Source organism: Chionomys nivalis, chromosome 9 (genome assembly GCF_950005125.1).
Source record: "Chionomys nivalis chromosome 9, mChiNiv1.1, whole genome shotgun sequence".
Taxonomy (NCBI): domain Eukaryota; kingdom Metazoa; phylum Chordata; class Mammalia; order Rodentia; family Cricetidae; genus Chionomys; species Chionomys nivalis.
Window position 1 is genome coordinate 62,644,150 of NC_080094.1, and position 27,314 is coordinate 62,671,463.

Here is a 27,314-nt window from a genome sequence, read left to right on the forward strand (position 1 = left end):
TTCGTTCAGTCCCCATCCAGCTGGGTTTGGTGAGCTCCCAATAGATCAGCCTCACCATCTCAGTGGGTGGACCAACCCCTTGCAGTCAAGACTTTCTTGCTCATCTTCTCCCTCTTTCTGCTCTTCAACTGGACCTTGAGGGCTCAGTCCAGAGGGACTTTGTCTCTATCTCCGTCCGTGGCTGGATGAAGACTCTATGGTGATATTCAAGATAATCATCAGTGTGATAGTGGAAAAAGGCCAGTTCAGGCACCCCCTACTCTGCTGCCCAAGTCTATATTTTTTAATGTTTAAAGTATCTCCATGAATTTTTTGTCTTCCTGAATAATTATATTAATTATTATTCACATCATTTTTTAAAAAGAACCAAAAATTGTTATCTTTAAAAAAATAAAGCTTTTGAAATATAAATACAATTACCCCATTTCTTTTTCCTTTTCTCCCCCAACACTTCCCACGCACCTTCTCTTGTTATCTTTGGAAACTGTGAGGTGATATTTTACTATGGGTTGAAGTTATGATCCCATGAATATTAGTGTTGCTCTGTACTTGTTTATTTATAAATGCAGGACTTTACCTTAATACAATTAACAATTTATCATTTCTTCTGTTTCTTCTCTCAGGTAGCATTGACAAAAAGGTCAATGGAAGGAGTGAATCAGTCCGTGGTGTCAGAGTTTGTGTTCCTGGGACTCACCAACTCCTGGAGAATTCAACTATTGCTCTTTGTATTCTCCTCCATGTTTTATGTAGCAAGCATGACAGGAAACTCTCTCATCGTGTTTGCTGTGGCATCTGACCCTCACTTACACTCTCCCATGTACTTTCTGTTGGCTAACCTCTCCTTCATCGACTTGGGTGTTTCTTCTGTTACTTCTCCCAAGATGATTTATGACTTATTCAGAAAACACAAAGTCATCTCCTTCAGAGGTTGTGTCACTCAAATCTTCTTCATTCATGTCATTGGTGGTGTGGAGATGGTGCTGCTCATAGCCATGGCTTTCGACAGATATGTGGCCATATGTAAGCCTCTCCATTACTTGACCATTATGAGCCCGAGGATGTGCATCTTGTTTTTAGTGGCTGCCTGGGTGGTTGGCCTTATTCACTCACTGATTCAACTGGCTTTTGTAGTAGACTTACCTTTCTGTGGACCTAATGTGTTGGACAGCTTCTACTGTGACCTTCCTCGATTTATCAAACTTGCCTGCACAGACACCCATAAATTAGAATTCATGGTCACAGCCAACAGTGGATTCATCTCTGTGGGCTCCTTCATCATACTGATCATTTCCTATATTGTCATCATAATCACTGTACAAAAACACTCATCAAGTGGTTCCTCTAAGGCTCTGTCCACACTCTCAGCTCATATCTCTGTGGTGGTCTTATTCTTTGGTCCATTGATATTCTTCTATACCTGGCCTTCTCCTTCAACACACCTGGACAAATTTCTAATGATTTTTGATGCAGTAGTTACTCCTTTTCTGAATCCTGTGATATACACACTCAGAAATCAAGAAATGAAGGTATCAATGAAGAGAGTATGCAGACAGTTAGTTAGTTATAGGAAAACTTCTTAAATTGATGCGCTGAGGACTGTCTTCAATGAATGTAGAAACTTATTGTTCATCAATCTCAGAAAAATCTATATATTATGTATATGTGTATAGATATCATACATATATAAATTATGTATATATTTTTGCCCTTCTTTCTATATCTATATATTCTCCTGCTTAGTCTGGATTAACAATCTCTCTTGAAAACAGAGAATCACATGTATTTATAAAACAATGATTATAATAATCTTGAATTTACATTCCTAAGGAATAGTGTTTACTTTGATTTAACTGATAATGAAGGCCTTTAGAACAAGGAAAATTTCTCTCTCTCTTCTTTGACACTTGTCTTATTTGTTGAGAACTTCATGCATGAACATTGAATTTTAAAAGTTCCATTTTTTCTCCCCCCTCCATTCATTTCTGGCCCCTCTTATTTCTTTTCTTATTTATGACTTCTTTAATTTTAAATATATTCAAATATATATGTTAAAACAATAAAATATAAAGAAAATATTGAATCCAATTAATGTTGCCCATATGTATATGTGTTTACTATACATTGTCTCAAATGTAGGAATTTCTGGATGCCTTTACTTGTTTGCTTATAAAGGCTTAGTCTACTGAGCCATTTGTCTGTCTCCTGTAGTTTGCAGATGTTACCCCTTTGGAGTTTTTCTGCTGTGCAAGGAAATTCAAATCAAAAGAACACATACAAGGTTTAAATGGATGCTTGTTTTTGCAGAAGACTTGCAAGTCATTTTCAATGCCAACAAGGAACTAAGTAAACATGATTTTTCTGTCAGATTAGCATTTTTCTATTCACATATATCAAATTTCTATTCCTTTGTAATTATTTTTTCTTTTTTCTTAGTATATTACCATGTTATAGTAAAACTCAAGAATAAATTGTGTAATATTTGAAAGGAGGAATTGAAGCAACATGTATCTTCACTTTGTGAGTTGGTAGATAGGTGCTAAGATACTGCATGAGTTGCTACCACTTCTCTGTGATACGGGACTAGTACCATCCCTGAAGATTTTCTGCCCTTTTCTTAAAATGATTTTTATTGACATCTACATTTTTCTCTGCTCCTCTCCCTGACTCTTCCCTTCCTTTCAGTGGTCCTTTTGTAGACCTCACAGTTTAGTTCCTCCAGGTCTCAGTATTTGAAGGTATATTGCTACTGTGATGACAGTCACAAGGCACACACTCACCTGCATCATCCAATTTGGTGCACCGAGACAGAAACAGCACAGTTAATCCTTGCTCTTCACTACATGACATTTTCATTTCCCTTGTTCTGGTTCACTGGCTTGAGTGCAGCATGAGGTTAATTGGGATCAGACTTAACTGCAGTACTGAATGACTTCCGTATTCATAAAGTCTTGTTCACATAGGTAGCCACTGTGCATCCTTATGTTCGTTGTCCTTTACAAAGAAACCTGTGAGTGGTTAGTGTCAACCCTATGATTTGTTAATAAATTATTTTTTATTTCAAACTGCCTTTCACCTAAACTAAAGATCACTAGACAGTGGAAAGAATCATTGGAACTGACAGCCTAGCTGCTCCGGTCAAGGTAGGCTTGTCTTCCTACAGATTTCTTAGCCTACAAGATCTTCTGGAGCCTGACAGGCCCCGCATTAAACAGCAAGAGACAAATACGACCTTCAGTGACCATGGAGGACACTGAGGAGTAGTTCTAGGTGCCAACCAAGTAAGTTCTCTGTTGTTTATTTATCAATAACTCAAGTAAAATTTTATCCTTCTCAAAGATCTCTGATGCAGCTTGACAGCTGAAAGATTTTTTAAGTTTAAAAGGACAACCTCACCAAACAAATTTTAGGAAAGTTCAAACACAAATACAAGACCTACAAGTTATAAAGGTGTGAGGACAAATACAAGTTACCAAATTTCTCTCTCACGCTGCCTTCCATAGTCTTAAAAATACTTTCCATTGTGCAAAAATATTTGTCAAGTCATTCTGACATAAATATGCTACTGTTTATACTTATATATAAGTATATGTCTAAAACTTCTGTTTTTACAAACCCAAAGAATTCTTGTGAGTTTCAGGGATCTGAATTGAAGGATCCACCTTAAACAAGTCAGATACCCCCCCCCCCGATCAATTCCCTGGGTCTAATTTTTTTTTCTTAAACTTAACTATGTCCTCTGTTCTGCTAATACCTTAAACACATGTAAGAGACACCAGACATTTCCACTCTACAAACACTGGACAGGAACAAACAGACCAGCTATGCCAGGATGTGACTGTGAGCAGCACCCAGCTTTCTCAGGTTTTCCCACAAGATGAGACCCACAAATAAGCAGGAAGCAGTCTTGAGAATTTGCCAACCCAATTCATTTAACTTCTTGTGCCTAAACTCGTTTTATTATAAAAAATGACATGAGAATGTAATGGTCTGCTCTGTTATTTTAAGAGACAAGCCATGCCCACTCTCCCCCCTTTCTGCTGAGGCAAGCTGATCTAAAGAAAGATATGCCTATGAAGATATAAGGAGCTTATAGAGCACCAAACAGAATGGATAAAAAAAAGTCTCCTCACCACATAATAATCAAAATACTAAACTTACAAAATAAGGAAAGACTATTAAGAACTACAAAGGAAAATGTCCAAATAAAATATTAATGCAGACCTATCAGAATTACATCTGACTTCTTATTGGAGACAATGAGAGACAGAAGGTCATGGCTGAGCATTATGCAGACATTAAGAGACCATGGATGCCATCGCAGACTACTATACCGAGCAAAATTTTCAATCACCATAGACAAACGAAACAAGATATTCCATGACTAAACCAGATTTAACCAATACCTATCCAAAAACTCAGCCCTACACAAAATACTAGAAGGAAAACTCCAACCCAAGAAAGTTGGCTACATAAAAGAAAACACAGACAATTGATGATTCTCATAGCAGCAAACACCAAAGAAGGGAAAAACGCATAAATTAACATCACCAACAATGAAAACTAAATTAAAAGGAGATAGCAATCACTGGTCATTAATATCCCTTAATATTAATGCATACAACTCACCTGTAAAAAGGCACAGGCTAACAGATTGGATATGAAAACATAATCCATCCTTATTCTGCATACAAGAAACACACCTCAAACTCAAAGATAGTCATAGTCTCAGAGTAAAGTGTTGGGAAAAATATTCCAATCAAATGTACTTAAGAAACAAGCTGGTGTAGCTATTCTAATATCTAGCAAAATAGACTTCAAACCAAAATCAATCAAAAGAGACAAAGAAGGTCATTACATATTAGTCACAGGAAAAATCCATCAAGAGGAAATCTTAATACTGAATATCTATGCCCCAAATACAAGGCATCTTCATATGTAAAAGAAACACTTCTAAAGCTTAAATCATACATTAAACCCCACACACTAATAGTGGGAGACTTCAACACTCTCCTCTTACCACTGGACAAGTCAGTAAGACAAAAAATAAACAGAGAAATAAAGAAACTAACAGATGTTATGACTCAAATGGACTTAGCAGATATTCAAACATAAAAGAATATACCTTCTTCTCAGCACCTCCTGGAACCTTCTCAAAAAATGATCACCTACTCAGTAGCAAAATAAACCTCAGCAAATAAAAAAAACTTTGGAAGAACCCTATGTATCTCATTGGATCACCATGGTTTAAAACTAGAAGTCAAAAGCAATACTAATTCTAGAAAGCCCACAACACAAGGAAATTAAACAATACTCACTGGAATCATCAATGGGTCAAGGAAGAAATAAAGGGGGAAATTAAAGACTTCCTAAAATTCAATGAAAATGATCACACAACATACCCAAATTTTTGGGACACAATTAAAGCAGTGTTAAGAAGAAAGTTTAAAACACTAAATGCCACTTAGTGGTTGATTATTGCTTGTATAAGGAAGATGATTGGAATAGAAACTACGTAGGCCCAGAGATTTAAGAAAAAGATAGAGGTAGGTGCCGAGAAGTTTCATCGGGACGGGTGAGTGTGTGCTATCCTGGGGCGGTCGGTCCCGGTAGAGAGCACAAACGCCCCTCCCCCAGCTCCTGCTGCAGGGCTTTCTCTCCTACACACCCGCCCCCACCCCCACCCCCAAGCCTGCCTTGTCTGCAAGGTCCTTAGCTGTGGAACAGTTTCCTGCCCTTTCACTAAGGCTACCAGCCCAGACCAGTGAGTGCCTGACTAGAGGGCAGGCCTCAAGGTCCCCACCAGGGGAAGCAGGCCCCTGCTGCTGGGGTTGCAGTCTCTGCTTGTGATCTCCTGGACCTGCTCTCCCTGCCCCCTATTTCCCTTGGTCCCGGGATCATTGGGGCCACCAGGAATCCCTGCATAGGTGCTGAGAAGTCCCATCTGGATGGGTGAGTGTGTGCTATCCTGGGGCGCACTGTCCCGGTAGAGAGCACAAACGCCCCCCCCCCCCAGCTCCTGCTGCAAGGCTTTCTTTCCTACACACCCGCCCCCCACCCCCACCCCCAAGCCTGCCTTGTCTGCAAGGTCCTTAGCTGTGGAACAGTTTCCTGCCCTTTCACTAAGGCTACCAACCCAGAGCAGTGAGGGCCTGACTAGAGGGCAGGCCTCAAGGTCCCCGCCAGGGAAAGCGGGCCCCCGCTGCTGGGGCTGCAGTCTCTGCTGTGATCTCCTGGACCTGCTCTGCCTGCGCCCTACTTCCCTTTGTCCCTGGCTCATTGGGGCATCCAGGAGTTCCTGTGTAGGTGCCGAGAAGTTTCATCGGGACGGGTGAGTGTGTGCTATCCTGGGGCGGACGGTCCCGGTAGAGAGCACAAACGCCCCTCCCCCAGCTCCTGCTGCAGGGCTTTCTCTCCTACACACCCGCCCCCACCCCCACCCCCAAGCCTGCCTTGTCTGCAAGGTCCTTAGCTGTGGAACAGTTTCCTGCCCTTTCACTAAGGCTACCAGCCCAGACCAGTGAGTGCCTGACTAGAGGGCAGGCCTCAAGGTCCCCACCAGGGGAAGCAGGCCCCTGCTGCTGGGGTTGCAGTCTCTGCTTGTGATCTCCTGGACCTGCTCTCCCTGCCCCCTATTTCCCTTGGTCCCGGGCTCATTGGGGCCACCAGGAATCCCTGCATAGGTGCTGAGAAGTCCCATCTGGATGGGTGAGTGTGTGCTATCCTGGGGCGCACTGTCCCGGTAGAGAGCACAAACGCCCCCCCCCCAGCTCCTGCTGCAAGGCTTTCTTTCCTACACACCCGCCCCCCACCCCCACCCCCAAGCCTGCCTTGTCTGCAAGGTCCTTAGCTGTGGAACAGTTTCCTGCCCTTTCACTAAGGCTACCAACCCAGAGCAGTGAGGGCCTGACTAGAGGGCAGGCCTCAAGGTCCCCGCCAGGGAAAGCGGGCCCCCGCTGCTGGGGCTGCAGTCTCTGCTGTGATCTCCTGGACCTGCTCTGCCTGCGCCCTACTTCCCTTTGTCCCTGGCTCATTGGGGCATCCAGGAGTTCCTGTGTAGGTGCCGAGAAGTTTCATCGGGACGGGTGAGTGTGTGCTATCCTGGGGCGGACGGTCCCGGTAGAGAGCACAAACGCCCCTCCCCCAGCTCCTGCTGCAGGGCTTTCTCTCCTACACACCCGCCCCCACCCCCACCCCCAAGCCTGCCTTGTCTGCAAGGTCCTTAGCTGTGGAACAGTTTCCTGCCCTTTCACTAAGGCTACCAGCCCAGACCAGTGAGTGCCTGACTAGAGGGCAGGCCTCAAGGTCCCCACCAGGGGAAGCAGGCCCCTGCTGCTGGGGTTGCAGTCTCTGCTTGTGATCTCCTGGACCTGCTCTCCCTGCCCCCTATTTCCCTTGGTCCCGGGCTCATTGGGGCCACCAGGAATCCCTGCATAGGTGCTGAGAAGTCCCATCTGGATGGGTGAGTGTGTGCTATCCTGGGGCGCACTGTCCCGGTAGAGAGCACAAACGCCCCCCCCCCCAGCTCCTGCTGCAAGGCTTTCTTTCCTACACACCCGCCCCCCACCCCCACCCCCAAGCCTGCCTTGTCTGCAAGGTCCTTAGCTGTGGAACAGTTTCCTGCCCTTTCACTAAGGCTACCAACCCAGAGCAGTGAGGGCCTGACTAGAGGGCAGGCCTCAAGGTCCCCGCCAGGGAAAGCGGGCCCCCGCTGCTGGGGCTGCAGTCTCTGCTGTGATCTCCTGGACCTGCTCTGCCTGCGCCCTACTTCCCTTTGTCCCTGGCTCATTGGGGCATCCAGGAGTTCCTGTGTAGGTGCCGAGAAGTTTCATCGGGACGGGTGAGTGTGTGCTATCCTGGGGCGGACGGTCCCGGTAGAGAGCACAAACGCCCCTCCCCCAGCTCCTGCTGCAGGGCTTTCTCTCCTACACACCCGCCCCCACCCCCACCCCCAAGCCTGCCTTGTCTGCAAGGTCCTTAGCTGTGGAACAGTTTCCTGCCCTTTCACTAAGGCTACCAGCCCAGACCAGTGAGTGCCTGACTAGAGGGCAGGCCTCAAGGTCCCCACCAGGGGAAGCAGGCCCCTGCTGCTGGGGTTGCAGTCTCTGCTTGTGATCTCCTGGACCTGCTCTCCCTGCCCCCTATTTCCCTTGGTCCCGGGCTCATTGGGGCCACCAGGAATCCCTGCATAGGTGCTGAGAAGTCCCATCTGGATGGGTGAGTGTGTGCTATCCTGGGGCGCACTGTCCCGGTAGAGAGCACAAACGCCCCCCCCCCCAGCTCCTGCTGCAAGGCTTTCTTTCCTACACACCCGCCCCCCACCCCCACCCCCAAGCCTGCCTTGTCTGCAAGGTCCTTAGCTGTGGAACAGTTTCCTGCCCTTTCACTAAGGCTACCAACCCAGAGCAGTGAGGGCCTGACTAGAGGGCAGGCCTCAAGGTCCCCGCCAGGGAAAGCGGGCCCCCGCTGCTGGGGCTGCAGTCTCTGCTGTGATCTCCTGGACCTGCTCTGCCTGCGCCCTACTTCCCTTTGTCCCTGGCTCATTGGGGCATCCAGGAGTTCCTGTGTAGGTGCCGAGAAGTTTCATCGGGACGGGTGAGTGTGTGCTATCCTGGGGCGGACGGTCCCGGTAGAAAGCACAAACGCCCCTCCCCCAGCTCCTGCTGCAGGGCTTTCTCTCCTACACCCCCGCCCCCACCCCCACCCCCAAGCCTGCCTTGTCTGCAAGGTCCTTAGCTGTGGAACAGTTTCCTGCCCTTTCACTAAGGCTACCAGCCCAGACCAGTGAGTGCCTGACTAGAGGGCAGGCCTCAAGGTCCCCACCAGGGGAAGCAGGCCCCTGCTGCTGGGGTTGCAGTCTCTGCTTGTGATCTCCTGGACCTGCTCTCCCTGCCCCCTATTTCCCTTGGTCCCGGGCTCATTGGGGCCACCAGGAATCCCTGCATAGGTGCTGAGAAGTCCCATCTGGATGGGTGAGTGTGTGCTATCCTGGGGCGCACTGTCCCGGTAGAGAGCACAAACGCCCCCCCCCAGCTCCTGCTGCAAGGCTTTCTTTCCTACACACCCGCCCCCCACCCCCACCCCCAAGCCTGCCTTGTCTGCAAGGTCCTTAGCTGTGGAACAGTTTCCTGCCCTTTCACTAAGGCTACCAGCCCAGAGCAGTGAGTGCCTGACTAGAGGGCAGGCCTCAAGGTCCCCTCCAGGGAAAGCGGGCCCCTGCTGCTGGGGCTGCAGTCTCTGCTGTGATCTCCTGGACCTGCTCTGCCTGCGCCCTACTTCCCTTTGTCCCTGGCTCATTGGGGCATCCAGGAGTTCCTGTGTAGGTGCCGAGAAGTTTCATCGGGACGGGTGAGTGTGTACTATCCTGGGGCGGACGGTCCCGGTAGAGAGCACAAACGCCCCTACACTAAGGCTACCCAACCAGAGCAGTGAGTGCCTGCCTAGCGGGCAGGCCTCAGCAACCCCCGAAAGGGAGTGCAGGCACCTCCAGCTTGTACTGCAGTGTCGCCTGTGTTCTACTCGACCCCGCCCGACCCCTTGCATTCGGCCTTCTTTACGCGGGTCATTGGAATACCACGCATCCATGTTTTGGTGTTGAGGAGTTCATCTGGAAGGGAACGGTTCCTGCCCCTACACTGAGGAGATACACCTAGAGAGTTAGTCACAGCAAAGACTGGTCCAAGACATCAGGCCTCTCCTGGCTCCATTTGAAGGAAAAGATGGGCAGGCGCCAATGCAAGAATTCCCCCAACAACTTGAAAGGCAACGTGACATCACCAGGATCCAGGAATACCGAAATGAGAAGTGTACACCCTAATCCAGAAGAATTAGAAGAATTCGACTCAAAAGTGAATTTTATGAAAATAATAGAGGACCTTAAACAGGAGGTGAAAAACTGCCACAACCAATTAGAGATTACAAACAAAAAGGTAGAGGAAATGAATAAATCTCTCAAAGATACCCAAGAAAACCAAGAGAAACAAGAAAAAGTAATCAAACAGGTAAGGGAAACGGTTCAAGACTTGAAGAATGAAGTGGAAGTAATAAAGAAAACACAAACCGAGGGAAGGATGGAGATGGAAAATTTGAATAAACGAACAGGAACTACAGAGACAAGTACCACCAACAGATTACAAGAGATAGAAGAAAGAATCTCAGACACTGAAGATACCATAGAGAAAATAAACACTCTCATCAAAGAAAACAGCATAACCAACAAATTCTCATCACAAAACATTCAGGAAATCTGGGACACAATAAAAAGACCAAACCTAAGAATAATAGGGATAGAAGAAGGAGAAGAAGTACAGCTCAATGGTCCAGAAAATATATTTAATAAAATTATAGAAGAAAACTTTCCCAACCTTAAGAAAGATATTCCTTTGAAGGTCCAAGAAGCATACAGAACACCAAATCGACTGGATCAAAAAAAAACATCTCCTCGTCATATAATAATCAAAACACAAAACATACAGAATAAAGAAAGAATATTAAGAGCTGCAAAGGAAAAAGGTCAAGTTACCTATAAAGGTAAACCTATCAGACTTACACCTGATTTCTCTATGGAAACCATGAAAGCCAGAAGGTCCTGGATAGATATACTGCAGAAACTACGAGACCATGGATGCAAGCCCAGACTACTATACCCAGCCAAGCTTTCATTCACTATAAATGGAGAAAACAAAATTTTCCAGGATAAAAACAAATTTAAACAATACGTAGCCACAAATCCAGCCCTTCAGAAAGTAATTGAAGGAAAATCACAAACCAAGGAGTCCAACAATGCCCACAATAACTCAGACATCTAATGACCCTTCACCAGCACAACTTGAAGAAGGGAAACACACAAACTCTACTACCAAAAGAAGGAAAGAAAGAAAGAAAGGAAAAATGACCGGAGTTAACAACCACTGGTCATTAATATCACTTAATATCAATGGACTCAACTCACCTATAAAGAGGCACAGGCTAAGAGATTGGATACGAAAACAGGATCCAACATTCTGTTGCTTACAAGAAACACACCTCAACCACAAAGACAGACATCTACTCAAAGTAAAGGGCTGGGAAAAGGTTTATCAAGCAAATGGACCTAAGAAACAAGCAGGTGTGGCCATACTAATTTCTAAGAAAGTTGACTTCAAACTAAAATCAATCAAAAGAGATGGAGATGGACATTTTTTACTCATAACAGGAACAATTCACCAGGATGAAGTCTCAATCCTGAATATCTATGCCCCTAATATAAAAGCACCCACTTATGTAAAAGAAACGTTACTAAAACTCAAGGCAGTCATCAAACCACACACACTAATAGTAGGAGATTTCAACACTCCTCTCTCACCAATGGACAGGTCAATCAGACAGAAACCTAACAGAGAAATAAGAGGATTAAGGGAGGTAATGAATCAAATGGACTTAACAGACATCTATAGAACATTCCACTCAAATAAGAAAGAATATACCTTCTTCTCTGCAGCTCATGGAACCTTCTCGAAAATAGACCACATACTCGGTAACAAAGCAAACTTACACAGTTACAAAAAAATATCGGTAACCACCTGTGTCTTATCAGATCACCATGGATTAAAGTTAGAATTCAACAACAATGCTATCCCCAGAAAGCCTATGAACTCATGGAAATTGGACAGTCAACTACTGAACCACACCTGGATCAAGGAAGAAATAAAGAAAGAAATTAAAGTCTTTCTTGAATTCAATGAAAACGAAGACTCAACATACTCAAACCTATGGGACACTATGAAAGCAGTGCTAAGAGGAAAGTTCATAGCATTAAGTGCCCACATAAAGAAAACGGAGAAAGCACACATTGGAGACCTAATAGCCCACCTTAAAGCTTTAGAAAGAAAAGAAGCAGACTCACCTAGGAGAAGTAGAAGACTGGAAATAATCAAATTGAGGGCTGAAATCAACAAAATAGAAACACAGAAAACAATCCAAAGAATCAATGAAACAAAAAGCTGGTTCTTGGAGAAAATCAATAAGATTGATAAACCCCTATCCAAACTAATCAAACGGCGGAGAGAGAATACGCAAATTAACAAAATCAGAAACGAAAAGGGAGACATAACCACAGACACAGACGAAATTCAGAGAATCATTAGATCTTACTACAAAAACCTGTATGCCACAAAATTGGAAAATGTAAAAGAAATGGACACTTTTTTAGATAAGTACCATATACCAAAGTTAAACCAGGACCAGGTGAACAATCTAAATAGACCTGTTAGTCGCGAAGAATTAGAAGTTGTTATAAAAAACCTTCCCACCAAAAAAAGCCCAGGTCCAGACGGCTTTAATGCAGAATTCTACCAGAACTTCCAAGAAGACCTAATACCTATACTCCTTAATGTATTTCACAATATTGAAACAGAGAAGTCATTGCCAAATTCCTTTTATGAAGCTGAAGTTACTCTGATACCAAAACCACACAAAGACACAACCAAGAAAGAGAACTACAGGCCAATCTCACTCATGAACATCGACGCAAAAATACTCAATAAAATACTGGCAAACTGAATCCAAGAACACATTAGAAAAATTATCCATTATGATCAAGTAGGCTTCATCCCAGAGATGCAGGGCTGGTTCAACATACGAAAATCTATCAATGTAATCCATCATATAAATAATCTGAAAGAAAAAAACCATATGATCATTTCATTAGATGCGGAAAAAGCATTTGACAAAATTCAACATCCCTTTATGATAAAGGTCTTAGAGAGATTAGGAATACAAGGGTCGTTCCTAAATATAATAAAAGCAATTTATAGCAAGCCGTCAGCTAACATCAAATTAAATGGAGAGAAACTCAAAGCTATTCCACTAAAATCAGGAACACGACAAGGTTGTCCACTCTCTCCATACCTCTTTAATATAGTGCTTGAAATTCTAGCAATAGCAATAAGACAACATAAGGGGATCAAAGGGATTCAAATCGGAAAGGAAGAAGTTAAACTTTCATTATTTGCAGACGATATGATAGTGTACATAAGCGACCCCAAAAACTCCAGCAAAGAACTCCTTCAGCTGATAAACACCTTTAGTAGCGTTGCAGGATACAAGATCAATTCCAAAAAATCAGTTGCCCTCCTATACACAAAGGATAAGGAAGCAGAGATGGAAATCAGAGAAGCATCACCCTTCACGATAGCCACAAATAGCATAAAATATCTTGGGGTAACCCTAACCAAGGAAGTAAAGGATCTATTTGACAAGAACTTTAAGTCAATGAAGAAAGAAATTGAGGAGGATACCAGAAAATGGAAGGATCTCCCTTGCTCTTGGATAGGGAGGATCAACATAGTAAAAATGGCAATTCTACCAAGGGCAATTTATAGATTCAATGCAATCCCCATTAAAATCCCATCAAAATTCTTCACAGATCTTGAGAGGACAATAATCAACTTTATATGGAGAAACAAAAAACCCAGGATAGCCAAAACAATCTTATATAATAAAGGATCGTCTGGAGGCATTACCATCCCTGACCTCAAACTCTATTACAGAGCCTCAGTATTGAAAACAGCTTGGTATTGGTATAAAAACAGAGAAGTTGATCAATGGAACCGAGTAGAAGACCCTGATTTCAACCCACAAACTTATGAACACCTAATTTTTGATAAAGGAGCTAAAAGTATTCAATGGAAAAAAGAGAGCATCTTCAACAAATGGTGCTGGCAGAACTGGTTGTCAACGTGTAGAAGAATGAAAATAGATCCATATCTATCACCATGCACAAAACTCAAGTCCAAATGGATTAAAGACCTCAATATTAGTCTGAACACACTGAACCTGATAGAAGAAAAAGTTGGAAGTACTCTACAACATATGGGTACAGGAGATCACTTCCTACGTTTATCCCCAGCAGCACAGACATTAAGGGCAACATTGAATAAATGGGACCTCCTGAAACTGAGTAGCTTCTGTAAAGCAAAGGACACTGTCACTAAGACAAAAAGGCAACCCACTGACTGGGAGAAGATCTTCACCAACCCTGCAACAGACAAAGGTCTGATCACCAAAATATATAAAGAACTCAAGAAACTAAACTTTAAAATGCTAATGAACCCAATAAAAAAATGGGGCACTGATCTGAACAGAGAATTCTCAACAGAAGAAATTCAAATGGCCAAAAGACACCTAAGGTCATGCTCAACCTCCTTAGCGATAAGGGAAATGCAAATTAAAACAACTTTGAGATACCATCTTACACCTGTCAGAATGGCTAAAATCAAGAACACCAATGATAGCCTTTGCTGGAGAGGTTGTGGAGAAAGAGGCACACTCATTCATTGCTGGTGGGAATGCAAACTTGTGCAACCACTTTGGAAATCAGTGTGGCGATTTCTCAGGAAATTTGGGATCAACCTACCCCAAGATCCAGTAATACCACTATTGGGAATATACCCAAGAGATGCCACATCAAATGACAAAAGTATCTGTTCAACTATGTTCATAGCAGCATTGTTTGTAATAGCCAAAACCTGGAAACAACCTAGATGCCCTTCAATGGAGGAATGGATAAAGAAAGTGTGGAATATATACATATTAGAGTACTACTCAGCAGTAAAAAACAATGACTTCTCGAATTTTGCGTGCAAATGGATGGAAATAGAAAACACTATCCTGAGTGAGGTATCCCAGACCCAAAAAGAGGAACATGGGATGTACTCACTCATAATCGGTTTCTAGCCATAAATAAAAGACATTAAGCATATAATGTGTGATCCTATAGAAGTTAAATAAGAAAGTGAACCCAAAGAAAATCATATAGTCATCCGCATGGAGAGGGGGAAGTAGACAAGATTGCAGGGCAAAAACTGGGAACTTGCGGGTGAGGTGGCATGGGGCAAAGGGGAAATGGGATGAGAAATATGAGAAGGGGAGGATGGGAGGAGCTCGGGGGATTGGGATGGTTGGGATATAGGAAGGATGGATACGGGAGCAGCGAAGTATATATCCTATCTAAGGGAGCCATCTTAGGGCTGGCAAGAGACTTGACTCTAGAGGGGTTCGCAGGTGTCCAGGAATATGTCCCCAGCTGGTACCTTGGGCAACTAAGGAGAGGGAACCTGAAATGACCCTATCCTATACTGATGAATTTCTTGCATATCACCTTAGAACCTTCATCTGGCGATGGATCGAGGTAGAGACAGATTCTCAATTTGGAGCAACGGTCTGAGCTCTTAAGGTCCAAATGAGGAGCAGAAGGAGGGAGAACAAGAGCAAAAAATCAGGACCACGAGGGATGCACCCACCCACTGTGACAGTGGAACTGATTTATTAGGAGCCCACCAAGGCCAGCTGGTCTGGGACTGAATAAGCATGGGTTGATTCCGGACTCTCTGAGCATGGCGGTCAATGAAGACTGATGAGAAGCCAAGGACAATGGCACTAGGTTTCAATCCTAATACATGAACTGGCTTTGTGGGAGCTTAGCCTGTTTAGAAGCTCACCTTCCTGGACGTAGATAGAAGACCTTCGTCTTCCCGCAGGGCAGAGAATTTGGACTGCTCTTCAGTATCGAGAGGGAGGGGGAATGGTGTGGGGGGAGGAGAAGAGGAGTGGGGATAGGGGGAGGGGAGTGGGGGGAGGGGGCAATATTTGGGAGGAGGGGAGGGAAATGGGAAACGGGGAGCAGGTGGAAATTTTAATTAAAAAAGAATAAAAAAAATAAAAAAAAAAAAAAAAAAAAAAAAAAAAAAAAGAAAAAGATAGAAAGAAAATTGAATGGGATAATAGATAATTTAATGTGAATTTATTTACACTAATAATAAAAATAATGGATAATAGAAAAAAAAAAAAAAAAAAAAAAAAAAAAAAAAAAAAAAAAAAAAAAAAACACTAAATGCCTACATGAAGAAGCTGTAAAAATTCCACACTAGGGAATTAACAAAACATTTGAAAACTTTAGAACAAAAAGAGGCAAACTCACCCAAGAGAACTAGATGGCAGGAAATAATCATATTGAGAGTTGAAATCAACAAAATAGAAACAAAGAAAACAATGCAAAGAGTCAATGAGACAAATTGTTGGTTCTTCGAGAAAATCAACAAAATAGACAAACCTTTATTCAAACTAACCAAAGGCAGAGAGAGAATATCCAAATTAACAAAATCAGAAATAAAAAGTGGGATATAACAACAGACATGGAAAAAAATCCAGAGAATCATAAGGTCATATTTTGACAACCTGTACTCCACAAAATTGGAAAACTTAAAGGAAATGGACAGCTTTCTGAATAAATATCACTTACCAAAATTAAATCAAGACTAGATAAGCAAATTAAACAGACCTATAACAGTTAAAAAAATAGAAACAGTCATCAAAAGTCTCCCAACCAAAAAAAATTCCAGGAACAGATGGTTTTGCCTCAGAATTCTACAAGATTTTCAAAGAATAACTAATACCAATACTCTTCAAATTGTTCCATACAATAGAAACAGAAGGAACATTGCCAAACTCTCTTTATGAGGCTACAATTACCCTGATACCCAAACCACATAAAGCCATTACTAAGAAAGAGAATTACAGACTAATCTCACTCATGAACATTGATGCAAAAATACTCAATAAAATACTGGCAAGTCAAATCCAAGAACACATCAGAACCATCATCTACCATGATCAAGTGAGCTTCATCCCAGAGATGAAAGTATGGTTCAACATATGAAAATCTGTCAATGTAATCCACCATATAAACAACCTAAAAAATGAAAACCACATGAGCATCTCATTAAATGATGAGCAAGCTTGACAAAATACAACATCCCTTCATGATAAAGGTCTTGGAGAGAGCAGGGATATAAGAGACATACCTAAGCATAATAAAGGCAATATACAGCAAATCAACAGCCAACATCTAACTAAATGAAGAGAAACTCCCAGTGACCCCGCAGAAATGAGGAACAAGACAAGGTTGTCCACTCTCTACATATCTATTCAATATAGTTCTTGAGGTCCTAGCTACAGGAATAAGACAACAAAAGGAGATCAAGAGGATACAAATCCGAAAAGAAGTCAAACTCTCACTATTTGCTGATGATATGATAGTTTACATAAGTAACCCCAAAAATTTTACCAAGGAACTTCTACAACTTATAAACACTTTCAGTACTATACCAGGATACAAGATTAACTCAAAAAGATCAGTAGCACTCCTGTATACAAATGATAAATGGGTTTAATCCCAGCACTTGGGAGGCAGAGGCAGGCGGATCTCTGTGAGTTCGAGACCAGCCTGGTCTACAGAGCTAGTTCCAGGACAGGCTCCAAAGCCACAGAGAAACCCTGTCTTGAAAAACCAAACCAAACCAAACCAAACCAAACCAAACCAAACCAAACCAAAACAAAACAAAAAAAACCAAATGATAAATGGGCTGATAAAAGAAATCAGAGAAATATCACCCTTCACAATAGCCACAAATAGCGTAAAATATCTTGGAGTAACTCTAACCAAACCAGTGGAAGACTTGTATGACAAGAACTTTAAATCTTTGAAGAAAGAAACTGAAGAAGGATCAAAAACCCATTGCCATTGTTCTTGAGTTCTCAGCAGTCCTCATTGTCCGCTATGTTCAGCGAGTCCAGTTTTATCCCATGCTTTTTCAGACCCAGGCCAGCTGGCCTTGGTGAGTTCCTGATAGAACATCCCCATTGTCTCAGAGTGTGGGTGCCCCTCTTGCAGTCCTGAGTTCCTTGCTTGTGCTCTCTCTCCTTCTGCTCCTGGTTTGGACCTTGTGGAAGCCTAGGCAGTTTGGATGCTCACCTTACTAGACCTGGATGGAGGTGGGTGGTCCTTGGACTTCCCACAGGGCAGGGAACCCTGATTACTCTTCAGACTGACGAGGGAGGGGGACTTGATCAGGGAGGGGGAGGGAAATGGGAGGCTGTGGAGGGGAGGAGGCAGAAATCTTTAATAAATAAATAAATAAATAAAAGAAAAAAAAAAGAGTTCAAAACTTACATTAAAGTAAATACAAAAAGAAAAAAAAAAAGAAAGAAAGAAATTGAAGAAGACACCAGAAAGTGGAAAGATTTCCCATACTCTAGGGTAGGTAGAATTAACATAGTAAAAATGGCAATCTTACCAAAAGCAATCTACAAATTCAATGCAATGCTCATCAAAATTCCAGCAAAATTCTTCACAGAACTCAAAAGAATGATACTCCACTTCATATGGAAAAGGACAAAAACCCAGGATAGCCAAAACAATCGCATACAGTAAAAGAACTTCTGGAGGCATCACAAACCCTGACTTCATACTCTACTACAGAGCTACAGTACTGAAAACAGCCTGGTATTGGGATAAACACAGACAAGAGGACCAATGGAACTGAATTGAAGACTAGGATATTAATCCACCACCTATGAACACCTGATTTTTGACAAAGAAGCAAAAACTATAAAATGAAAAAAGAAAACATAATTAACAAATGGTGCTGGCATAACTGGATATCAGCATATAGAAGAACAAAAATAGGATTCATATCTCTTACCATGCACAAAACTCAAGTGCAAATGGATCAAAGGCCTCAACATAAAACCAGCCATACTGAACTTCAAAGAAGAGAAAGTGGGAAGTACACTTGAACTCATTGTCACAAGAGACCACTTCCTAAATATAACCCCAGTAGCACAGACACTGAGAGAAACTATTAATAAATGGGATCTCCTGAAACTGAAAAGCTTCTGTAAAGCAAAGGATATGGCCAACAAGACAAAATGGCAGCCTACAGAATGGAAAAACTCTCACCATCCCCACATTAGACAGACATCTAATCTCTAAAATATACAAAGAACTCAAGAAACTGGTCATCAAAAGAACAGATAATCGAATAAAAAAAAAACGGAGTACAGACTTAAACAGAAAACTCTCAACTGAGGAATCTAAAATGGCTGAAAGACACTTAAGGAAATGTTTGACATTCTTAGTCATCAGAAAAATGCAAATCAAAACAACTCTGAGATTTCGTCTTACACCAAGATGTGTAAGAATGGCCAAGATCAAAAACACTGATGACAACTTATGCTGGAGAGAATGTGGGGTAAAGGGAACACTCCTGTATTGCTAGTGGGTGTGCAAGCTGGTACAGCCCCTTTGGATATCTGTATTGGAAGTCTGTGATTTCTCAGAAAAGTGGAAAACAACCTTCCTCAAGACCTAGCAATACAACTTTCGGGAATATGTCCAAAGGATGCTCAATCGTGTCACATGGACATGTACTCAACTATGTTTATAGCAGCATTGTTTGTCATAGCCAGAACCTGGAAACAACTTAAATGCCCATTAACCAAAGAATGGATAAGGACAATTTGGTAATTTACATAATGGAGTACTACACAGCAGAGAAAAATAATGATATCCTGAAATTTGCAGGCAAATGGATAGAGCTAGAAAATATCATATTGAGTGAGGCAACCCAGACCTAAATAGACAATTATTATATGTAATTATAAGTAATTTTTGAACATAAAGCAAAGAAAATCAGCCCACAAATCACAATCTCAGAGAACCTAGACAACAAGGAGGATCCTAAAAGAGATGTACAAGGATTTAATCTATATGGGAAGTAGAAATGACAAGATCTCTTAATAAATTGGGAGCATGGGAACCATGGGAGAGGGTTGAAGGGGAGGGGAGAGGCAAGGAAGGGAGCAGAGAAAAATGTACAGTTCAATACAATCAATAAAAATGAGACCAATTAGAAAAAAAATTAGATCAGCACTTTACTCAGTCATTATGAGACAAGCTTCCTCTGCAGCAGACAGGAACAAATAGAGATTCACAGACATTATGGAGAGAGTAAGAGTCCTTGGAACACTCATAAAAAATCTCCATGAAATTCCTCCACTTAGGGTACTGGGAAGCCTGTGGAAGTAAAGGCACAAAGTGCAAGATCCAGAGGGCATGGAATACATCAAAAAAATTAGACTCTCTAAATCAATATAATCAATGCTCATATGAACTCACAGAGATGGAGGAAGCACGAAGCGGGTTGTATACATAGAGTGTACATCAGGTCTTCTACATACATACTGTAGTTTCTTGTTTAGTGTTTTTTTTTTTTCATGTGATTCCTGAGTATGTGAATAAGTGGGTCTCTGATTCTTGTGACATCTCTTGAGCTCTTTTCCTTCTGTTGGTTTGTCTTGTTTCATTCCAATGTAATAGTTTTTGTTTTATCTTATGTTTTATTTTTAAAAAGAAAGAAAGAAAATAGCAGACAATATTCTAGGATGGTGAAGAGAAGGTGGACAAAAGATTCTATTCCTAACTAAGAGCTGTGGGCAACTGATAGCTGCTGGGAAGGGGAATGTCAGATTTCTGTAACAATGTGACCCATGGTGAGTTGACTACACCGCAATAGAAAACTGCACGTGCAACTGTGTATGAGAAACATCAACTGTATTTGATAGGCTGCAAAAGGACAAGAGTACATAAAGTTGCGTAGGTGAGAAATCAGAGGTAGATCTGGCAGGAGCTGAAGAGGGGGTGGGTATGTTCAAAATACATTGATCAAAATTCTCAAAGAACTAATAAAAAATAGAAAAACAGAAAATGAATGTCCAATCCTGATCAGTTACACTTATGCACTTACACTGCTGGTGGAAGGCATAAACTTGTCCAGACCCTATGGAAACATTTTTCTCTGAAAACACAGAAAAGAGATTAAACATAAGATGCAGTTAAACCACCCTTGTGTGTTTACTTGGAGATAAGACATCACAGAGATACTTCCATATCAATGTTTGCTGTAGCAGTGTTTACAGTAGATAGGTCTTAGAACAAACCTAGGTGTCACATCAAAGAAGAATGAATAAAGGGCGTGTGATATATTCACAGAATGAATTTTTTTTAGCCATAGAAAAGAAAAAGTTATATCATTTGCAGGAATATATATATATATATATATATATATATATGGATAATCATATTAACTGAGTTAAGCCATGAAGACAAATATTTGTTTTCTCATATTTGTGTTTCCTAGAGTTTATATGCATTTTAAAAATCATGTATGTGTATATGACAAAATTTATCTAAGACAATAAAGGAAAATAATGGGAGAGTGAACAGTTAGGTAAGGGTGGAGTATGGGGTGAATGTGCTGAAAATGTTACATATACATTATAAAGAATGAGAACTGAAGAACAATGGCAATGGGTTCTTGATCCTATTGCACGTAATGGCTTTGTGGGAGCCCAGGTAGTTTGGAATCTCACCTTAATAGACCTGGATGGAGGTGGGTGGTCCTTGGACCTCCCACAGGGCAGAGAAACCTGCTTGCTCTTTGGGCTGAGGAGGGAGGAAGACTTGATTGGGGGAGGGGGAGGGAATGGGAGGTGGTGGCGGGGAAGAGGCAGAAATCTTTAATAATTAAATAAATTAATTAATAAAAAAAAGAAAAAAAAATAATAAAAAAGGAAAACAGCAGCACACACAATGGTGAACACAACTCTTATCAATCAGTACATTGCTCTTTTTATAACTAATTAATTGAGGATTAAGTGACCTCACTTAATTAAGTATCTCACTTGATCCTCACGTCCCTCATTCCTAGCTAATAATGTCAAGTCTTCATTAGAATGATGGTTCCTGCAGAAAGCATGCCTAGAGCCGTAGAAGTAGACTTACGTGTTCTTTCTTTTCTATTCCTCTTTTCTGAACTGTTCATGCCTTTAAAAACACTGTTATCTGGAACAAGTTAAAATGCTGTGTTTGCGTGTATTTCTTTGTTGGGCTTGGAGGTCTTTAAACTTGGAGGACAAGTAGTGGACTTTAGCAAGACAACTTCTGGTATAATTTTGGAAATTATATTGTAGACAACTTTGTAAAGCAAAAAGAAATTAAACTGCTTTTGGATTGTTTTGGGTCATGTGTTCTCATTGATGTATATAGTGAGATTCACATGATTTTGATTACTTTTATCTTCAAATACTCTGCTTCACTTTAAGTCTTCAGTGATCAGGTTTGAAGTGACAGATAAAATCACCAAAGGCAATAGTCCAAGAACTGACTGTTTCAGTTTTATTTCCTCTCCAGTGACTCATTAGATTTTCATTTGTTACACCAAAATGATTGGATTCCAGTGGTAATTCCCTGGGTCACATGAACAATGTTGGCAAGTCTAGGCTCTTCAGCAGCATCTATCTGGTCATTAGTCTCCACTCTCTTAATTAATATCCCCACTTTTTTACTCAGTTATTTCTAGAATAGCAGTGGTGTATGTCAAAACTCAGTTACTAGGGAATTCTCCTACAGGAAATTCTGCCGATTGGAAATAGGTAGGTGAAAGATGGAAAGGGAACATGGGAATGGAGAAATTGCACACGGATTTTCAATTCAATTTCAGAAAACCAGCTTAGTGGCAGAATCTCATCTCTCTGTCTGTTGGTCTATCTTTCTATATACCTGTCAACCAGTTTTATATTATAATGTAGAGAAGATAGAACAGATCAAAATAGAAAGAAAATAACTGTAAATTGTGGAGAAAGGCAAATAACAGACATAGAATTTTACCTTGTAGTAAAAGAAACGTACCTTTGGTTTAAGAGCAATCTGAAGTCTTCAACATATATTTTTGAGGGTGAAGTATGCCTAGAAAAGAATTTGGCTATTAATCACTTCAAGAATCAAAGTAGGATTTAATGTATAGAAACCGAAAGTCAGGACTACTTGTTTTGATTTGTTTCCATGCTGGTCACAGGCAGTTAACTAGAAATAAATGATAGATTGTAGTTCTCTGGTGCCTTTATTGAAACAAAAGTAGAATGATAGACATATAAATTAGACACAAAATAACTGTAAAGCCTTTTTGCAAAGTTTTTCCTGCATGTCTAATTTTGCTATTCTATAATTTACAAACATAAAATTGCTAAAATAACATTCAATGGAAAAATAAAGAATTTTCTATGAATTATGTTTATTGAGCCTAGAGAAGCTAACTAACAAGGTGAGCCCTAAGAAAAAGATATATAGATCCACCTGGAAAGTGGAAATGGACAAGATCACCTGACAAAATTGGGAACAAAGGTTTGGGAGGAGAAGGGAGGATGGAAGGGAAAGAGGAGAGAAGGGGAGAGGGAAGGAGAACTTGAGGGAATGGGATAGTCGAGATGGAGGAAGGACAAAAATGAGAGCAAGGAAAAAGATATCTTGATTGAGGGAGCCATTACGGAGTTAGCAAGAATTCTGGCTCTAGAGAATTTCCCAAGAATTCACAATGATGATCTCAGCTAAGAACCTAAGCAATATAGCAGAGGGTGTCTGGACTGGTTTATTGAGTTTTTAGTTGTTTTCTGTTTCATTCTAATTTGGGTTATCATATATAAAATGCATTTAGATAATACCCAGGGAAAAACACAAGCCCAAATACAGGGGCATAGAGATTGACATTATGAAACATATGGGGAAATAGTTAACAATATGACTGCTTAATTTTTGAGACAGATAACATAAAAAGGAAGGAAAACAGGCAAAAACTGAATAGCAGAATGTCAATATCATCTGTACTTTTTGCTTGTGGAAAAACAGACATGTACACAGGTTAAATGTTTGACCTTATAGTTCTTCTACGAGCAGAAAAATATGCACTATCAAAATGATGGGGCATAAAAATGACCTAAAAATATTTACTGTATTCTTAAATAGTGTATTTTTGTAAAAATTAGATATCTCTTTGGCGTCCATAGGGTCAGAAATTTGACTTCTCTGATTTTATAACCAAGGTACCAGTTCCTTTATTTTCTTTAAAGTATGAACTTCAAGTGGCTAAGATTCTATTCTAAGAGACTAAGCCCAGGCAAATCTACAATATAGGATGATTTTTAGAAAGGAAATGTTGGAGAGTTGTGGTTTCATAGCCTGTAAGTAAGAAACTAAAGAAAAAAGAAGACAAGATAATAATGGGTCTATATTCTGGAGGATAAAAGTAATCAAAATATTCTCAGGTTATTCAGAACAAAAGATGTTCTGAGATCACTGAATCTTCCAGGGGCCAATGGGTTTAACTCTTGTCTTTGAGACTCAGAAGACACAAGTCATGCTATTTCAGCATCATCTGATATGCTCAGTTATTTTCCTTCTTTCCTTCCTTCCTTCCTTCCTTCCTTCCTTCCTTCCTTCCTTCCTTCCTTCCTTCCTTCCTCCCTCCCTCCCTCCCTCCCTCCCTCCCTCCCTCCCTCCCTCCCTCCCTCCCTCCCTCCCTCCCTGCCTCTCTCCCTCCCTCCCTGCCTCTCTCCCTCCCTCGCTCCTTCCTTTTTTAGGTTATCTGTCTCAATTGTAAACACCATTTCTTTGGTTTCTTTATTTAAGTCTTCCTTTAGTTCTATTCTACCCATCTTCATAATTGTTGGACAATCTGAGGCTTCATACGATTTTCTAACATGGAAATTCCAGTTGCCCAAACACTTGCTTCTCTTTCCAGAAAGTACTCAGAAAAGAGAGGAGTTTTCACATATCCATGAAAGGCACATTAGTTCTTAGTGTCTGAAACCTTGGAGACATTAGAATTTTATTTTATATGTATATAAAAGTTGTTTTGACATGTGAATTTCAATATTTAGAAAGCCAACCTTATTTTTCTGTTATTTTTCTATTACAGTTTTGATTTTTTTCATTGATAATTTACCTTTTGTTATATACAAACCTGTGTGATCCCATTTAGCCATGGGATTTTGAAGTATTCTGATAGTATGCCTTTATAATGGCCTGCAATGGTTTAAATGATCTTTATTCCCGTTGCCTCTTAGACTTCATCTACACAATCCTCATTCAGCTTCTTTAACCTCTGGTATGCTTTTTGGACATTGCAGTAAAGTTCACACCTTAGGGGCTCTTGCTTTTTCTGTTGTGTTTACATGAAATACTATCACCCCAAATAACTTAATGAATTATTCACTGTTTATACATGTTTCTCATGTTTCTTCTCATTTGAATGATGAGCAAAAACTGTCTCGTGAGTCCCATTTTGGAATCACATTCTGCATACTGTCTTGGTGCTCCTTGCTTAAATTTCCTATAAGTGAAAGCATCATTTGAGACCTGTCACAAAAAAGTGTATTATAATACAGAGAAAGATGATTTCTAATTTGAGGAATAAAATTGGAGTCTCTTCTGTGCAATAGCCAGTGTCTGCCTTGCATATGTGGCAGATGAGATCAATTGTTCTGATTCCAGAGACATGATGGCTAACATTGAAAGCACTAACTCGGCAACTCAATATCAAGTGCTCTTGTTTTGTGTTTGATCAGGTGCGACACGTATACCAGTCAGCTGGATTCCTTACAATTGTGTGCGATAGAGATCTCTGCAGCAAGTCTTCTTTTCAGAAAATCTTTGATTGTCATTTGTAACAAGAGCAATAGTGGCCAACGGAATGCAATTCAATTTTTGTGAAACGCTCAGGTAATGCTTGCTGTCCATTGTTAATATACCTTTCATAGTGACTATAAAATATACTATTAATTTCAATATTCTCATTTTCCCCTTTAGGTAACAATAAGGTAAACCCTTGAATTGGGCCCACCATGAGAGCAAATCATTCTACAGTGTCTGAATTTGTACTGCTGGGGCTCTCAAACTCCTGGGAGATTCAGATTTTTCTCTTTTTCTTTTTCTGTCTATTCTATGTTTCCAGTTTGACAGGAAACTTCATCATACTTGTCACTGTCACTTCTGACCCCTATTTGCATTCTCCTATGTATTTTCTACTGGCCAATCTCTCTGTTATTGATCTTATATTTTGCTCCATTGCAGCACCCAAAATGATTTGTGATCTTTTTAGGAAGCAGAAAGTCATCTCTTTTGGAGGCTGTATCAGTCAGATATTTTTCAGTCACGCTGTTGGAGGCACTGAGATGGTATTGCTCATAGCTATGGCCTTTGACAGGTATGTGGCCATATGCAAACCCCTCCACTATCTGACCATCATGAGCCCACGGATGTGCTTGTTAATATTAATGGCTGCTTGGATCATTGGCCTCATTCATTCATCAGCTCAGTTGGCTTTTATTATAAACTTGCCCTTCTGTGGTCCTAACATATTAGACAGCTTCTACTGTGACATACCACGACTTCTTAAACTTGCATGCACAGATACTTACAAACTTGAGTTTATGGTCACTGCCAATAGTGGGTTCATTTCCTTGGTTGCATTCTTCTTACTCATCGTCTCCTACATCTTTCTCCTCATCACTGTCCAGAAGCATACCTTAGGACGCTCATCCAAGGCCCTTTCTACTCTGTTGGCCCATATTACCGTCGTAATTTTGTTTTTTGGCCCATTGATTTTTTTCTATGTGTGGCCTGCTCCTTCAACACATGTGGATAAATTTCTAGCTATATTTGATGCAGTTTTGACTCCTTTTCTAAATCCAGTTATCTATACATTCAGGAACAGGGAGATGAAGATAGCAATCAGGAAAGGATTTTGTCAGTTCCTGGGTTTTAGAAAATCAATATAGATAGTCTAGTTGAAATATAAAGAACTGAAATGAAAGTTCATAGTAGCCAGTCCCCCTAAAGTACTTTGTATTACAAATCCTTTGCATACATTCAGACAATCATCACCTGTCCTGTCTCTTTTGTTTCCACTGAATAATGGGTGACTCTTTTTTTGAAGAGAAAGAAGGTCTTTCTACAAAACATCTACCAATAAATATTTTAAATCTTCTTAATTCTCAAACAACTGTGCCAATAATTGCATTAACATGTGTTTATGACAAAGGTAATTTTGGTTCTACAATAACCATACCAATTTCAAGCTGTTCTGCCATTGGCATATTTCTTTTGTTAATGCAAAGATTTTTATTAAGTATAAAAATGGGACATATAGACAATTTGTCTAGTAAAAATAAACTGCTGAACAATCTAAAACTACTCATTTTAAATTATTTATCTTTATATTTTATTTTTAGAAATATATATATATATTTATATATACTGTATTTACATCATTTCCCCATCCCCATATTCCCTCCAATGCTTCACATGTTCTCCCTCCATCTCAAATTCATGACTTTTTTCCTTTATTATTATCACACACACATACATAAATCAATCTGTACATATATCCTGCTGAGTTTGTTTATTATTTATCATTTATATATGATCTTAAAGTGACCAACTGGTATTCAATAATAATACTAGGGAAGACTGATTCTTTCTCAGCAGTCAATAATTGTCTGTAGCTCTTTATTTAGGGATGAAGTCTTGTGAGATTTTCCCTGTCCATGTTGTCAACTTGAGTAGTCATTATTCAGATCCTATTGAGGCTGCAAAATTTAGG

General features: G+C 40.8%; 2 protein-coding genes across 2 annotated transcripts; both read left to right on the forward strand.

The window, feature by feature from the left end:
• The first annotated feature begins 644 nt into the window (after positions 1–644).
• LOC130881550 (olfactory receptor 4F3/4F16/4F29-like) lies at positions 645–1,583 on the forward strand. The gene has a single exon (XM_057781160.1). It carries the CDS (start codon positions 645–647, stop codon positions 1,581–1,583), a length of 939 nt encoding a protein of 312 aa, XP_057637143.1.
• Positions 1,584–25,554: 23,971 nt separating this feature from the next.
• LOC130881532 (olfactory receptor 4F15-like) lies at positions 25,555–26,490 on the forward strand. Its single transcript, XM_057781142.1, has one exon. The coding sequence runs from the start codon at positions 25,555–25,557 to the stop codon at positions 26,488–26,490; it is 936 nt and encodes a 311-aa protein (XP_057637125.1).
• Positions 26,491–27,314: the final 824 nt, after the last annotated feature.

Excerpts from the sequence above, each read along its gene's own strand:
- LOC130881550 (XM_057781160.1), top strand. The coding sequence starts at position 645 with ATGGAAGGAGTGAATCAGTCCGTGGTGTCAGAGTTTGTGTTCCTGGGA.
- LOC130881532 (XM_057781142.1), top strand. The coding sequence starts at position 25,555 with ATGAGAGCAAATCATTCTACAGTGTCTGAATTTGTACTGCTGGGGCTC.